At 41.5% G+C, this 16,403-nt stretch overlaps 1 protein-coding gene across 1 annotated transcript; it reads left to right on the top strand.

The window, feature by feature from the left end:
* The first annotated feature begins 3,099 nt into the window (after nucleotides 1-3,099).
* Nucleotides 3,100-15,635, top strand: LOC126095016 (esterase CM06B1-like). The gene is made up of 4 exons (XM_049909675.1): nucleotides 3,100-3,272; nucleotides 6,409-6,532; nucleotides 11,169-11,301; nucleotides 15,396-15,635. The coding sequence occupies exons 1-4, from the start codon at nucleotides 3,129-3,131 to the stop codon at nucleotides 15,541-15,543; spliced, it is 549 nt and encodes a 182-aa protein (XP_049765632.1). The 5' UTR covers nucleotides 3,100-3,128; the 3' UTR covers nucleotides 15,544-15,635.
* The last annotated feature ends 768 nt before the right edge of the window (nucleotides 15,636-16,403 follow it).

Below are 16,403 nucleotides of genomic sequence, written 5' to 3'. Positions count from 1 at the left end.
GTACTCTGCTTGGATCATATATGACTCACTTGTATTTTTTGTAATACTTACAATCTGCATAGAGATCTGCAAAGTACAGTGTGGCGGAGGGTTTCTTTTCAACGCCCCGGTATTCTGAGTACGAGTTCTGCGTGTTTCGCCACGTTTTGCCTCAAGTATTCGATTCTCGAGAAAGTATGGTCATTGCACACTACCTAAAAGACGTACCCTTTAATTCATTTAGCTTCGAGAATATTGGTCGCAGCACGTTCAAATTGCATTAGTGGCCAAAATTTTTAGTAGCGCTCGTAAATTACCAAAGTCATTGACAACCTTTGTAGGACAATTTCGCGGCTTGCCTTTATTGTCTTTCTTAAGGGGAGGTTCACTATCTTTGGCCCGAAAAAAACATTTTCTTTGAGAATTTTTTTCTCCGGATGTATTATAGATATGAATGTCAAATTTAGTCAAAATGTTTATTGATATTTCCTCTTCAAACATGAATTTCTTCGACCAGAAATGTCGAAGAGCAAAGGCGGAAGTGCCGTCGGAACGAAACAACATTTCGATGTAGACCTTCAAGCGAAGTATGTCACAGGTTAGCCGCTCGTCTGAAATTAAAATTGAGTTGACGTTAGCGAAGTATATAAGATTCTTTAGGAGTTGTACCTCGCTTAAGTTATTTGGACCATAGGAAACAAAATGGAGGCCATTTGAAAAAAATGTGTTTTTTTCCATCGATTTTTCGACTATAAGTAAAATTACTTATAGTTGATGGATCGGAATAAAAGTGGTACAACTCCTAGACAATATAGTTAGCTTCGCCGGAAACAAAGAATCATGCCAATCGACTCAGTAGATTTGAAGTTACGATACCGCGCGAGAAAAAAGTCATTTAGAGAAAAACGCGTTGATGTTTCGACTACATATAAATGCAGTATTATGCAACTTGCGTTCAATCTGCTATTCCGGATCCATAAACTAGTCGTTCCTCTTCCTCACAGAGGGCGTTCTTCTCGATCTGGGCCACCCTGCGCTGCTCCACAGCCGCTCGTATGGCGAGTGACAAGCGGTTTTCGGCCTTTTGAATCCGATAGTCGTCCGAACGCTTGGCGAAATGCATCGAATAGAGCCCCAGGGTGACGTCCATCGTCCCCTTCGTTGAAGCTGCTCACTACCAGGAAAGTCGCAATCTGCACAGTCTTCGCACCAGAATGCAAATGCTTGGTTGGCTAACTTCCAAACAGACGCGTTCAATCTTTCATTTCAATCTTGTATGTTTCCTCCCAAGCACCGGTACAATAACTCGTCCTCCGAAAGAAAAAAACCTGATGCGTGAAAAAGGTCGATTTCATGCAGGCGCATTTTTTTGTTCAACCGCGAATAACAAACATTTCCGTTCCGTGTTCGGAAAAACGGTTTATGGATCCAAAAATGCAATTTAAAAGAATCGATTTTTTGAACTAAAAGATAGTAAACCTCCCTTTAAGGCTAATCACTTCAGCTCTGATGGACACTCATGTTCAGAAAAAACAGAAAGCTTGAACGACTAGAGATGGGACGTTCATATTCACAGGATATGTGCATTAGTATGTTGTGCAGAAATGATTAGCATTTGAACCACGTCGGCCCGCGGCTTAAAGGCCAACATCGACACTACGACGCAACACCACCTGCCTGTAAAATGCGCCTGTGGCTCTCGTTGTCGCTATAAACCGAGGTTAATGGGCCAGTGAGTCTTCAGCAGAAGTGCACGATGGCTCGCAGACGTATGCGCGAAACGTACTGTTAAATCAAGGAGTTTGAAATACGGCGTATTATTGGCATGAGAGAATGCGTTACATCCATCCGGAAAGTTACTGCTCTTGTGGGACAAAGAGTTTCGGCAGTGCAACGGCTGTATGCAGAATGATTCACGTAATGTCTTAAAAAACGACGAGATGGTTCAGGTCTTAACACCCAGACCACTCCCAAGAAAATCGACACCTAATTCGAATGCCATTGCTGGGCAGATCTACGTCCTCCTCGGATCCGGCGCAAGAGTGGAACTGTGTAACACATCGTACACTATCACGGGTGAAAGTCCGCCACCGTTTATTGCGGCATGGGTTACGTGTGCGTCGTCCACTTCTCCGCCTACTTGCAGAAACATGCTAGACGGCAATGGTGTACAGAACGACATCACTGGAGACAGGAATAGCATCAGACAGTGTTTTCTGACGAGTCTGGGCACCCTTTGTTTGAAAATGTTGACCACATTTTGGTTCGCCGTAGACGGGGAGCGGTATCACCGTGACTGCATTAGCACAAGACATACAGCGCCAACTCAAAGCCTTATGGTGCGGGGTGCTATTGGATACAACTATTTGGTACAACCACAAATCACAGTTGATGCGTGCCCAGGGGACTGTCACCAGTATGACCAATGTGAATGACATCCTCAGACCCCTGACTACACCCTTTCTGTAAAACACTCCAGACGCCATTTCTCAGTACGACAATGCACTGCCACATGTTGCTGCACGAACACTTGCCTTCTTGGTGTCACAGGATATCAGAATTTTGCCAATGTCCGTCAGATCACCAGGCTTGTGGCCAATCGAAAATGTGTAGACTACTGTGAAACGACGGGTGCAACGCTGTGACCCAGTGCCAACCACCACAGATGAATTTTGGAACCAGGTGAATGCAGCATGGATAGCTATACCACAGGACGCCATGACTGAATTTCTGCAAAACATACGAATGTACACGTCCTGTGAATATGAGCGTCATGGTTGTGGTCGTTCAAGGTGTTCTGTTTTTTCTGAACGTGAGTAAATCTTTGTGTAACGTTCTAAGATTAAACATGGGAAAAAAAGGTAAACTAGAAAAATCAGATGCCAATACATACATGATCTTCAAAAGCTTCGCAAAGAACCACCAGGCCTAAGTGTTAATATAACATTGATAGGTTTGTAACGTAAACCTGTGTAGTAGCAATCACTCTCAGGGGCTAGATTCTGTCCACCACAGACTATAGTACAAGCTACTAAACGTACCTTTTCGCGAACATGTAATGCCATAATTAAGGCAAAACCTGCCTTATGCTCGAGAGTTGTTTGTATATTCCAGTGTCCACTATCCTAACAGAAGAGGGTGTCGCCGACATGAAGGAGAACTTCACGGCGCTGATTGGCTCCCAGCTGCCGCTGCCCACGGAGGAACAGCAGACCCGAGCAGCTGAACAGCTGGAGCAATTCTACTTTGGGGACGAGGGCTTCTCTACAGACGATATGCAAGCTGTTGTTGATGTAAGTCTGGTGTGCCAGTTGAGGAGAGCAAAACGGAAGCCTAAGTTTTAAATTAAACGTTCAAGAAGTTGTTCACACAGGAGAATGGTACAAACATACCGTCATTTGACCATCGGACAGACTCCCGTATGGACGTCGTTGTAATAAGCATCCCTGGCGTAGAGAAACAACTGAAAGATTTGAAAGAAAATAAATCATCAGCTCCGGATGGAATCCCAATTCGGTTTTAAAAAGAATTCTCTACGGCATTGACCCCTTGCCTAGCTTTCTTTTATCGTGAATCTCTCGCCGGGCACAAAGTCCCAAACGACTCGAAAAAAGCGCAGTTAACTCCAATAACTATGTAATAACGATAAAAGAACGGACCTGCAAAATTACAGGCCAATATCCCTAACTGCAGTTTGCTGCGGAATCATTGAACATATACTCAGTTCGAATATAATAAACTTTCTTGAGACTGAGAAGCTTATGTCCAGGAATCATCATGGTTTTAGTAAGCATCGCTCGAGCGAAATTCAGCTTGTTCTTTTCTCACATTATACACTGCGAACAGCCGGCAGCTGTAACCGAGCGGTTCTAGGCGCTTCAGTCCGGAACCGCGCTGCTGCTACGGTCGCAGGTTCGAATCCTGCCTCGGGCATGGATGTGTGTGATGTCCTTAGGTTAGTTAGGTTTAAGTAGTTCTAAGTCTAGGGGACTGATGACCTCAGATGTTAAGTCCCATAGTGTTCAGAGCCATTTGAACACTGCGAACTGCGGATGAAGGGCAACAGGCAGATTTGCGGAAAGCATTTGACACGGTGACCCTTTGCAGGTTGTTAACGAAATATATGGAGGTTCACAGACATAAGAGTGGTACGAAAACTTCTTAACTAATAGAACGCAGTATGTCGTCCGTGACGGCGAGTGTTCATCAGAGACAAGAGTATCGTCAGCAGTACCCAGGGAATGTGGCGGTTATTGTGTATCATCAACATCGACAAGTGCAATGAATATGGATGATACGATACTCTATGGTATTCTGCGGTTTGGATTCACTCTGATCATTTTTTTTTTTTTTAGCAGTTGCATTGATTCAATTTTGTAAATGATACTGACGATATTATACACATGTATAATGCATTATTCAAACTATAACTTCTCCCGGATAATTATTTTGTTCAAATTTTCAAATTGCTCAAGAATTCCACCTGACATAGTGTAATAATGTTGACTGTAAGCTGTGTTCATATCACTAAAATTGCAGATCGTACATCAGAGCTTTTATAATTTTTTTTGTCCTCGATGGATTTCATTATTCTTAGTAAATTGATCATGAAAAGGAACCACAGAATACCACCCGCACACAACACTGACGTATGCTACCAGAAATATTTTTCTCTGTGATTCGTGCGTAGTTTAATTTTGGCCACATACATCAGCAATGAAATCTTGTTCAAACAATAAATACCATCAGCACTGTTCTTAAAAAAATGCAGTCTGATTCGATAATTTTTTTCTTTTATAAATAGAGTTCAGTACCACCGGAGCACATTTATTTCTTACACATAGGAATATTGTTTGCAGTTTCAAGTAATTTAAATATGCCGCTGTAATAAAAGTTAAGATGGCAGCCAACAAAAGATAGAGGATTTCTTTTTTAATTAAGATTTTCCTTTTCCCAATAACTATTTAATCATTTAAATTGATGCTACCAATAAAAAATTATTAAATTGTTTTGAAAATTAGTTTAACACAAACCCATGCTATTTTCAACTAGAAGTACAGACGAAGTTGCTACATAATCGCAACTAAGAATGGCTGCTCTTCTTGCAGCTATGATAAAGCAATTAATACAAAATTATAATTAAAACAAGATGTGAATTTTCAATAATTAATCATAAATAGTTTTAACGCATTTGGCTCTATTTGTTTTTGCCAGCAAATGAACATAAAAGTACAATAATTTTACATTAAATTTTTTCATTTAACAGACCTCAAATCGTTTCGCGTCTTGCGTCGGCGATGTACATCAGAAGAAGACGACAAAAGGGTACAAAACAAAAGAAAAGAATGACATAGATTAACAAACAATGTGAGACAAATATTGTCTCTGTTTTACGTAATTATCATCTTTTTAAGAAATAATTACATAACTGAATGAATATTATCCACACGTTCATATTCCACTCGTAATAAAATATATATATATCGTGGATGTTATAGGAAGTGTGATAGGACCGATGTTGTTCTCTGTATACATAAATGATTTGGTGGACAGGATGGGCAGCAATCTGCAGTTGTTTGCTGATGATGCCGTTGTGTCCGGTAAGGTGTTGAAGTTGAGTGACTGTAGGAGGGTACAAGATGACTTAGTCAAAATTTCTACTTGGTGTGATGTATGTCAGCTGGCTCTAAATATAGAAAAATTAATTTATTGTGGGAGAGTAGGAAAACAAACCTGTAATGATTGGATACAGTGTTAATAGTGTCCTGCTTGACACAGTCAATTCGTTTAAATATATGGGTGTTACGTTGCAAACCTATATGAAATGGAACGAGAATGTGAGAACTGTGGTAGGGACTAGAAGCAATTTTCTAGTTCAAATAGAGTTACGCTGTGTTTTATACGTGGAAAATACTCTTATTTGTTTTACTTAACTCACGTTTAGGTAAATGGAAGTTGTGCATCTCTTTTCCAGCGAGTGTAACTCTGGGAGGTCAGCAGAGTATCCATCTGCTACTGCCGTAACCTCTTCCTCGGATGGTTCGAAGATACAATCCGTCGACAATAATGCCGTTAAAGGCGAAAATAATCAATAATTCCCCAAAGATTGGAAAATAAATCGGTCTTGTCTTTTCCAGATTACCCATGCCGGCATTATCTTGAATCAACTTGGGAAACGACAGAAAATCTAAATATGGAAGATAGGATTGAGATTTGAACCCCTTCTCCTCCAGAATGGAAATCCGGTCGCTTAAGCACTGCGTCTAAGTTGTGATCTTCCAATAGTTTTGTTGTACGACGGTCCAAATGTCAAACATTGTATATGCTTACAGGGGGAAATAATCAGCTCTTTGAAGTACTGCTCTGTATGTTTTGATGCGCTTGAATAGCATCTCCAAATTTTTCTACAAAGTAACTTTTTATTTGCAGCTCTTTTCTGACGTGTACTTCATACAACCAGCGGACTCCTTCGCTAGGGCCGTGGCGAACTCCAGCAACATACCAGTTCACTTCTATTACTTCAGCTACAACGGAACGGGCTCTATAGAATACGGTAAGTGTTCCCTACCACGCACTGCTTTTCATCTACATCTACATCTACATTCCACAAGTCACCTGGTGGTGGGTGGCGGAAAGTACTTCTGGTACCACTATTTTATCCCCCCCGCCCCCTTGTCTGTTCCATTCGTGAATGACGCGTGATCCTCGATAATTTCCCGTATTGGGTCTAGTTTTTCGAATTTCCACGTTGTAATCATTTCGCGAGACATATGTCGCAAGCTCTGTGCCTCTCTTGCATCGTCTGCGATTGGAGTTTGTTGAACATCTCGACAATGCTCGCGCACCGACTAAACGATCCCATCACGAGACTCGTCGCTCTCCCTTGGATCTCCTCTAGCACTTCTATTAATCCAACTCGGTAAGTGTGTCAGACTCATAACTAACACTCAAGAATCCGTCGAACACTAAGCCTGGCATCTCCTTATCCAACTGTTTGTTTTACGTTGTCATTCAACGGAAGATCGTTCCAGATGGTTACTCCTAGATATTTTACTAGAGTCACTGTTACTAGCAGAATGTCATCAATACTGCGACGGTACCCTTGTGAATTTCTTCTCCTACGTATGCTCGTTATGTTACATTTCTTTAGGTTCAGGTTCAACTCCCAGTCCTTGCACCATTCATCAACCCTATGCAGATCTACCTATCTTTCGATACAGGCTGCTGACGTTGCTACCTTGTTAAAGACAACCACATCATCTGCCAACCTACTGATGGAGCTTCCGATATTACCCACTAAATCATTTACATATACATTCTGAGAAAAAAAGTGAAACGCCAAGAAGGGCAGGAGGAAATTAAATAAAATTTCGCGGAAGGAAAACATATGTGATGTTATTTCATTGTTTACTAATAGAGTCAAATTTGAGCCATCTAGGCAGTATGAACCTACTTATCGGTAAGACGCTGCACCCCGTCTGGCCTGGATGTGATGAATGTCATAAAGCTATTGTATCCTCTCCTGAAGCAAGCTGCGTCACAAAAGTTGTAACTGGTCCTCGATATCCAGGATTTTTGTAACGCGACGGAGCTGATACCGGATCTCGTCCCACACACGTTCTATCGAGGATGCATCTGAGAATCTTTCTGGTCACGAGATTATCTCAACATTACCGTGTTATTTGATAGAGACACATGCCATGTATGATCGAGCATTGCCCTGTTGAAATATGGCACCACGATATTGTCGCCTGAGACTTGAGAACGCAGGATGTCTGTGACGTACCGCTGTGCCATCACAGTTCGCTCAGCCACTACAAGCCGTGTCACAAAGTCTTACCCGACGACTCCCCAAACCATGATGCCAGCAATGACCCTGCAGAGGGTCTCGAAACCGTTGGAAAACTGGGACCTTTCCCCAGGTCGCCACTGTACTCGCAAAGATGGTTATTCTGGGTTGTGCACACCTATAGTTTATATCCGAACATCGTGAACCCTATGGGCCCACATTCCACACTTCCCAGTCATGGCATCTCTCCAAACACAGCACTGTGTTTTGTATTGTTAACGGCAGTCTACGCATGGGACAATGACCTCATAGTCCGCGTTCTCTATATTCCAACCAGCTGTTAGTGCTAGCCCAGAATGTTGCAGGGGGTCATTGCTTCTTCTCGAATGGCGGTCACAGATGTGGAGAGGTTACGATGTGATTGGTTCACATTACGGCGATCCTCCCTTGTGATGGCCAGACTTGTTGGAGCGAAGTCTTGACGACATATCAGCCTGCTCTGACGTTTCCATGCAGTCCAACATCCGAATGTCTCACAAATCTGGATACTGCACGACTTGACCATACGGGCCGAAAGAGCTCCACAATGAGGCCCTTTTCACAATCCCTTGGCTGTTGATAACGCTGCCTCATTCTAGTACGCAGCATCTCCCTGTCCTTCACAGTGATCATTCGACGTGTAAACGCTATTCAGGCCCCTTGTACACTGTGCAATAAAGCTATTGTATCCTCTCCTGAAGCAAGCTGCGTCACAAAAGTTGTAACTGGTCCTCGATATCCAGGATTTTTGTAACGCGACGGAGCTGATACCGGATCTCGTCCCACACACGTTCTATCGAGGATGCATCTGAGAATCTTTCTGGTCACGAGATTATCTCAACATTACCGTGTTATTTGATAGAGACACATGCCATGTATGATCGAGCATTGCCCTGTTGAAATATGGCACCACGATATTGTCGCCTGAACAGCAGCTGGCCGCTGCAGCCGAGCGGTTCTAGGCGCTTTAGTCTGGAACAGCGCGAGCGCTATTGTCGTAGGTTCGAATCCTGTTTCGGGCATGGATGTGTGTGATGTCCTTAGGTTGGTTAGGTTTAAGTAGTTCTAAGTTCTAGGGGACTGATGACCTCAGATGTTAAGTCCCATAGTGCTCAGAGCCATTTGAACCATTTTTTGAACGAACAACAACAGCACTAATGCACTCTGGTGATCGTTCTGCTTGTTTACATGTCTAATCATTTACATACCAGCAGAAATTGTATACGTGTACGGAGTAACATTAACATCCGACCACGTCTTCAGGATGCTTCACTAGTCTGTCAAGCAGTGTATGCACTGACGGAAGAAAATCGCAGGTAAAACGTCTCCAATTAGACTGCTGGATCCGCCCATCTTGTTGTCCCAGCCAATCGTGCCATACGACTTAACTTTTTACTTGTCAGTTGCCCAGCCATATAGCAGTCGAAAGTAGCAGTTGTCTACCTGTCTCTGGAGAAACTGTTTCAGAAGACTGTATTTAACATTTCAGTATTGGTGTCATATTATTTCAATGTCATCATACTGAGCGAGCATGTAGCCAGCAATTCTGCTGCACGAACAGTGGAGCAAAAACCACTATCTATATGGTCATTGTGTTGTGTGCTGTCCTTAGGTTAGTTGGGTTTAGGTAGTTCTAAGTTCTAGGGGACTGATGACCTAAGATGTTAAGTCCCATAGTGCTCAGAGCCATATATGGTCATTCGTTATTATGATATCGGAACGAAAGAGCATAGGATGGATCTTTATCAGAATGTGTTAATCGTTTCTCGCATAACTTTCCGTATCACGCTATTGACTTTGCCGACCATTTGTCGTTCAGCAAGGATTCGGCCTCTTTAAACCTGCTACGCCGCATTTCCTGAATTCGCGGTAATTCTCAAATATAATTCAGCACAGTCTTCCACGGTACAAACGTATATACTGTGGTCTCTAATTGTCAGCCGTGTTAAGGAGAAATACCTTCCTACTTTTTCAAATTCTAGTTCATTACTATTGATCAATTATACGCAATATTTTTGTCATGGCCTCCAGTGAATACGAAAGTTCGACCGTGTTTGTTGGCAATGTATCTAGTTTGTTAGCTCACGGGTAGGTAGCTAATACATTCCGAGGCAGTTTTAGAACACCATCTCGAAACTGTTTGTCCCTGTTATCCATTCTAAAATCATGCCTCTAACAACGCATAGCTGACTGAAATATTCTCCTAACCACTTCCGGATGATCGAAGAATTGTACGTTATAATTCTGATGCTCTCTTCAAAACGTTCACATTTTGTTTTGTTATGTAGGTGATGACAGAAAAAACCAATTATTATTTTGTGTTTCAAGTTTCACGCGTATCTTTCCTCGTTATCTCATAGTTTGACTCCATATTTATCACACTAAACATTGCTGAGATTTCCATGGCAAGTGACAGTCTATAACTACTGGTGTCCTTCCCTCCTACCGAGCGAGGTGGCGCAGTGGTTAGCACACTGAACTCGCATTCGGGAGGACGACGGTTGAATGCCGCGTCCGGCCATCCTGATTTAGGTTTTCCATGATTTCCCCAAATCACTCCAGGCAAATGCCGGGATGGTTCCTGTGAAAGGGTAAGGTCGACTTCCTTACCTGTCGTTCCCTAATCCGATGAGACCGATGACCTCGCTGTTTGGTCTCTTCCTCCAAACAACACAACCCAACCTTCCCTGCCTTACCGATATGTATTGCATTCGAAATTTAAGATTTCGCTGCTGTTTATTTCTAGTTATACCGGTAGTCAGCTTTCTGTAGCGGATATAACTTGCCGCGTTAGTACTATTCACAAGTGACGAAAATTCTGTAATCTTTTCCCGCACGCTTCTGTAACAGTTAGGCGGACTCAATATTGACTATACGCTTAGCCTAAAGTAGCTGTAAGTCTCAGGCTACAACCTGACGTAGTCCTTACCAATGTACCGGTCGTTGTTGGCACTGTCGGTCATGTCTGCCTTTCTAAACTTAACTAAGTAGTTTTCCCAGCATAAAATTCACAATCTTTGGTTTTCTCTTCCTTGAAAAACACTAATTTTGTATTTAGCTGTTCTCAATATGGTATGCATCGCTAATCGAATCATTCTATTTAGCACTTCTCTGGCAATAAGAAACAACGACGGCGTGGTTCCATCGATTATCATTTGCATACTTAACACATTTTTATTGGCTGACTGAACTATGTTGTTGAACAGTTAGCGTCAGTTAGCGAAACTGTTGCACATTCTACCACGTTTTATAAGTACTGGAAATGCATATCCACCTGTGTAGCACTTTTCACGAAAAATAGAGTTAGGCTTTGATAGTCTGAAACATTCTCAACTATAGGTGATTTAAAAATATTTTGCAGGTATGCTGCATGCCGGGGAAACCGCGTATCTGTTTCCGAAAGGCATACTGGGACCAGACACGGACCCTAACTCCAACGATGGGAAGGTGGCAAGTCAGTTGACAACACTGTGGACCAATTTCCCCAAATACGGGTAAGTCCTGCGAATAATAATTCTGATTACTTAGTTTTAGCTGACAATAGCGTCCTGAATCATCAGTCACTTGAAGAGAGTGTTAATGAGGCTGTAACAGCGCCAGACTAAGGCAAGAGGGCCCGTTCCCGTGAGGAAGTCACTCGCCGTAATACGATTTGCTGGCACAGCAGTGTACCACGGCACCCACCTGAGCTTCGATACAAGGCGCACATGATACACTGAGGTGACAAAAGTTATGGGATACCTCCCAACATCGTGTCATACCTTCTTTTACCCGGCGTAGTGCAGCAACTCAACGTGGTATGGACTCAATAAATCGATAAATTGTTGGAGCTCCCCAGCACAAATGTTGAGCCATGCTGCCTCTACCGCCGCCCATAACTGAGAAAGTGTTGCCGGTGCAGGATTTTGTGCACAAACTGACTTCTCGATTACGTCCCACAAGCTGTGATACCCGGCTTCGCTCAGGGAGTTGATATACGATTGTTTAGTAGTTGGAATAAAAGGATAAACTATAAAGCATAAGAGGTAAAAAAATATTGGAAACATACTCTAACTATTGACAATACTTGTTAAAGTATAAGAGGTGAAAAGTTGCTATTGATAACATATTCCGAGTATTTACAGTACTTCTTTACAAACAACATTTTTCCATTTTGTTATCCGAGGTATACATGTACAAATTTTTCGAATTTCCTACTCGACGGCAAGCTACGTATAATTGACCATGATAGAGGCAGGAGTCTTTGAAGTTGATGTCGCAGATTTTAAGGTTTGTTCCTGATCTTTGTAGACTAATTTCATTGGAAATTCCAGGCTTTTAAAATGGAATGGCCGCTCAATAGATATCAGTAGTATTCTGGGGATAAATAGTGTGTGTGCTTTGTACTTTCCAGTCATGAGTTGGGCTTGAATGATGTTATTCGATAGCTGTTTGCCGATCATCCTTGTTCCATTATATAGTTTTGGTGAAGTGAGATTTCTAAGTATTGTGATCTGAGATACAACTTTAAGTCGAAGTCACTGTAAGGGCATTACTGCTAGTTGTAAAGAGTTTAGAAATTTTGTAGGGAAGTTAACACTTCCATCAACGTCTATCATCGTGTTGATAGATTTGTATATTCTCTCTTCATCAGGAATCTTCACTTGAATATTAGAGTTGATATAGTCGACAATATTATTGTTAGCTGCCCTTTCGAATAGCCAGTCCGGATTGATAAAATTGTGAACAATGTTTGGATGAGTTTCATAGATTAGTTCGCTTTCAGAAGTGGCTACGTTGCAGAAATCCCTGTTGAGTTTAATGAGGGCGGTCGTCTGGTCCGTAGGATATGAGCCTTCGAATATTTGTACGATTATTGAGTAAAATGACCTGTTGTTTCATCCTACGATGGTTCAGTTCTCATATTTGTTGTTAGTCGCAGTTTTTGTATGTGTGGCCAGAGAGGCGATCTTTTTCAACATGTATTGATCTCGTCTGATGGGGATAACAGGAAGCGTAGAAAATTTCCTGTAACTATGAATAGAGCTCCTCCGATCACTTCAGTTTCCTCGCAAAACTTGTAATGTTCTGTCCATGGCTTCGAGTGATTTGTTATGAGCCATTGTGCATTTGTCCCAGGAAACAATTTAAGCTTGCTTTAGAAGTTCACCCCGTCCAGATGCTCTTGAGATGTTACATACTGGTAATTGTTATTCGGCTATATTCAACGGTAGTTGTAGGTTGGAATGTGCAGTTGGTCTTCCTTCCATAAGTGTAGCTGCAGTGTCGGATGATGCCAGTGCAAGAACGATGCGCTGTTTAGCACGTATTTTCGCCAGAAATAGATTTATTAGAAACGTTTTCCTGGTGCCACCTGGTGCGTCCAAGTAAATAATTCCGCCATTGTTATCGTCAATCCGCGCAGTGATAACGTTGTTAATTTCCTTGTGATGGTCATTGAGGAGTGTTTTGTTGGAAGTTTAGCACACTGATATCATCTTTTCATGGTGCTTGAATCCCAAGTCGTACTAAGGTTTGATTGTTTATTACTAAACATTTGTCTTCTATTCGAATCAGTGTAGTTTCGGTCAACTGACAGTGGATTGACAATATATGAAGTTTAAGGAAGGTTCCTTCACATCAGATACTGAACTGTTAGTTAGTTGGAGTGTTGTCCTGTACACAAGCGTGTGTTATACACTTTCGAATAGTCACCAAGTGCAAAGGCCTGTGCAGTAAACGAGCCACGTTTATGGAACGACTGCAAATACGAACGACTGCAAATACACAGTACGCTTAGTACTGTAATAAATAGTCGATTTTTACACTACTTGACTGCTGTAAAATATATAATAGAAGCATGTGACAGTGATACATTCTACAACTAAAAAAATTACGTATTCAATTACTACGAATATTCCTTATGCTTTGCAACCTCCCAACAGAAAAAATATGTATGAAATTATCTATATATTCACATTTAGTGTAATCTCCCAACAGAATACTGTTCCGTAACCTCGCAATAATAACGTGACTAACCTCCCAATAAAGAAAATGTGACTCATATATAACCTTTCAATAATTAACTGACTGTGAATATAAACTGGTAAATTTGTACGTCAGCAGTGCTGCGTCATGGCCCTCAAAGATCATTCTGAATAAATTGAAAATTCTTACCTCATAGAAGTCACAGGATAACGCATATGTATCTGCTCCTATAAGAAATTTTTCTGGCCCAACCCAGTGCAATGCTGGCCGCTAGATTTGTCATGTATAAAAAGAAACAACTCATTTTTCTTTACGATAATCGGGATGACCACGGATTGCAGAATTAGTAAGTTCTTTAAATTCAGATGTATGATTGTCAAAAGTTAATTTTATAAGAAAGATTATTATCAAAAGATTTTTTAATACTACTTACATGGGACTTGATATAACAATAGTACAAATTTAGTTGAAACAATATGCGCGCGACTATTTTTACCGTATACTACTTCGCTCAGGCACGACCGGCCCAACCGCCCGACTGCGAGCTACCGCCGCTACTGCCGACACAGCTCCTACTGCAGCCGACACTGCTCTCTGGTCTGCGATTCTATTATAGCTTACATATCGCAGGCAGCGCGTGAGCAATCCATCGAAATTACATCTGCTCGAGTGCGCTAGCAATAAATCCCTCAGTCATTGACCTCCTACAACTTGATGTAACGTTAATCGGCGACTAGACTCCTGAAAATGAATAGTCATTACTACCGTTTTTGGGTTTTCCATGATACCGTTATTTTGTAGAAAGGTTTGTGTCATGCAGCCTTGCCATGGAGTAAATTAGAGTCATATAGATTGTGCGTCAATTTACTCATTGAGGCATTCTTTTCGCAGTTGTTTCATGGATGGCAATAGAACAAACTTCTAGCTAGTTCACAACACGCCTGCTTTCCTAATCAAATACACTCATCCGATTGCAACTTTCAAGAAGGCTTTTGCATACTATTGTCAGTGACACTGATATTTCACTGTATTTATAAGAAAAGACCGCAATTTTATGGAGCTTTCACTTCGAATGAGTAACATCGAGTATAGATTATAGAATCTTGGTCTTTCTTGGCCTAATCTCCTGTAGTCCAAAATCATTAACAAGGTCTATAGATTCCAAAAAGACAAGCATTTAACCACCTATCGTCTTCAGACTCAACAGCCTCTATAGTTGCCACTGACCCACACTCACTGATCATCCTTCGCTTATTCTCACAGGATCTACTGGGATCCACTTTCGGACAACCAGTTGTCTTCCAGGTGCAATTCATGTCTATCACACTGACATTAATCTGCGTGTGGAACTTCTGTATAGCTGTACCTAGACAGTAACTCATCAACTTTGGTGTCAATTTTCTTAAATTTTTTAGAACATAGAGTTTATTATTTATTCCTGATTTGTGACAAAATGCTATTGTTCCTCATTATATTTTGCTGTACACTAAACATTTTGGTTCAGCTCGTTCACACATGCAAAATAAGTGCAATGTTCAAGTTATCAGAGAGCAGCGTAGTTGTAGGTTATACTTCTCGCGGCTGCACATGTTATATCACAGAACTGTCATTCGTTTTCCAGGAATCCGGCTCCATCTGGAAGTCCAGTGATATGGGAAAAGTTGACGGCGAATGCATCCAACTATCTGGATATGAAACTGGAATTTGTGACTCGTCAAGACTTCCTTAAGGAACGGATGGATTTCTGGAGAGAAATACTGTCTTCCTGATGAGTTATATGCTATGATATTCTTTGCCATGTACAACTCAGTGATAAATAAACGTTGATCTGTTAGGTTTATAAAACAATAAATCATTACAATTTAAGTCTCATTTCCCTTAACAGTTCCAGTTCACAGCTTGTCTTTGAAAATCCTGCTTTATATGATAAATGCACTACTACGCTCAGTGAAGTCCACAAACATTTTTCGAAGTTTTTATACGCTTACCAGTCTAACATATGCACTCTGCATACAAAAACCACAGTGCTCATCTATGTAATTTCACTCTCGTAATTATTTAAATAAATCAGTAGTACCCTTTCAAAAATGTGAAGTTATACAGCTTATTGCCAACTGGTTCTGCTCCAAGAACTTACACGTCACACTTCGCAGCTCTAGAATCACCGAGACAGCTTTCTGAAAAACTTAAACAGAGAGATACTCAAATTGTCATTTGCAGGGCGATCCATAGGTGTAGAATCGCATCGTAAAAGAAGCAAGATGGATTAACAGAAATTTAGTGTTTGCTGGGTGAGGGAGAAATCCTGTGAGACTCTGTTACCAACTAACTGGTCATAAGGGAGCCCGCCATGTTGGGCGCATCCCGTAATTTTCAGTTCAAAAAGGCGTCATTTGACATAGCAGACAGAAATCAGCACGAGAAAACAGTTGTGCCCTTCATCTGAGCATAGCTTTATCAATTCTCGCCTTACTTAATATTTTGTCCGAAGTATGCAAATGCTGGCGACAACACATAACGGCTACACAGTGCACTAACGTGTTCTCTGGCAAGTTAAAAGACTGTCGATACCCTCTTCATCCATTCCTCATGGACTTTAACCAACACATGTACCGGAACGCAATCTCAA

This window comes from Schistocerca cancellata, chromosome 8 (genome assembly GCF_023864275.1).
Source record: "Schistocerca cancellata isolate TAMUIC-IGC-003103 chromosome 8, iqSchCanc2.1, whole genome shotgun sequence".
Lineage (NCBI taxonomy): Eukaryota > Metazoa > Arthropoda > Insecta > Orthoptera > Acrididae > Schistocerca > Schistocerca cancellata.
This window is presented reverse-complemented; position numbering and strand designations above follow the sequence as displayed.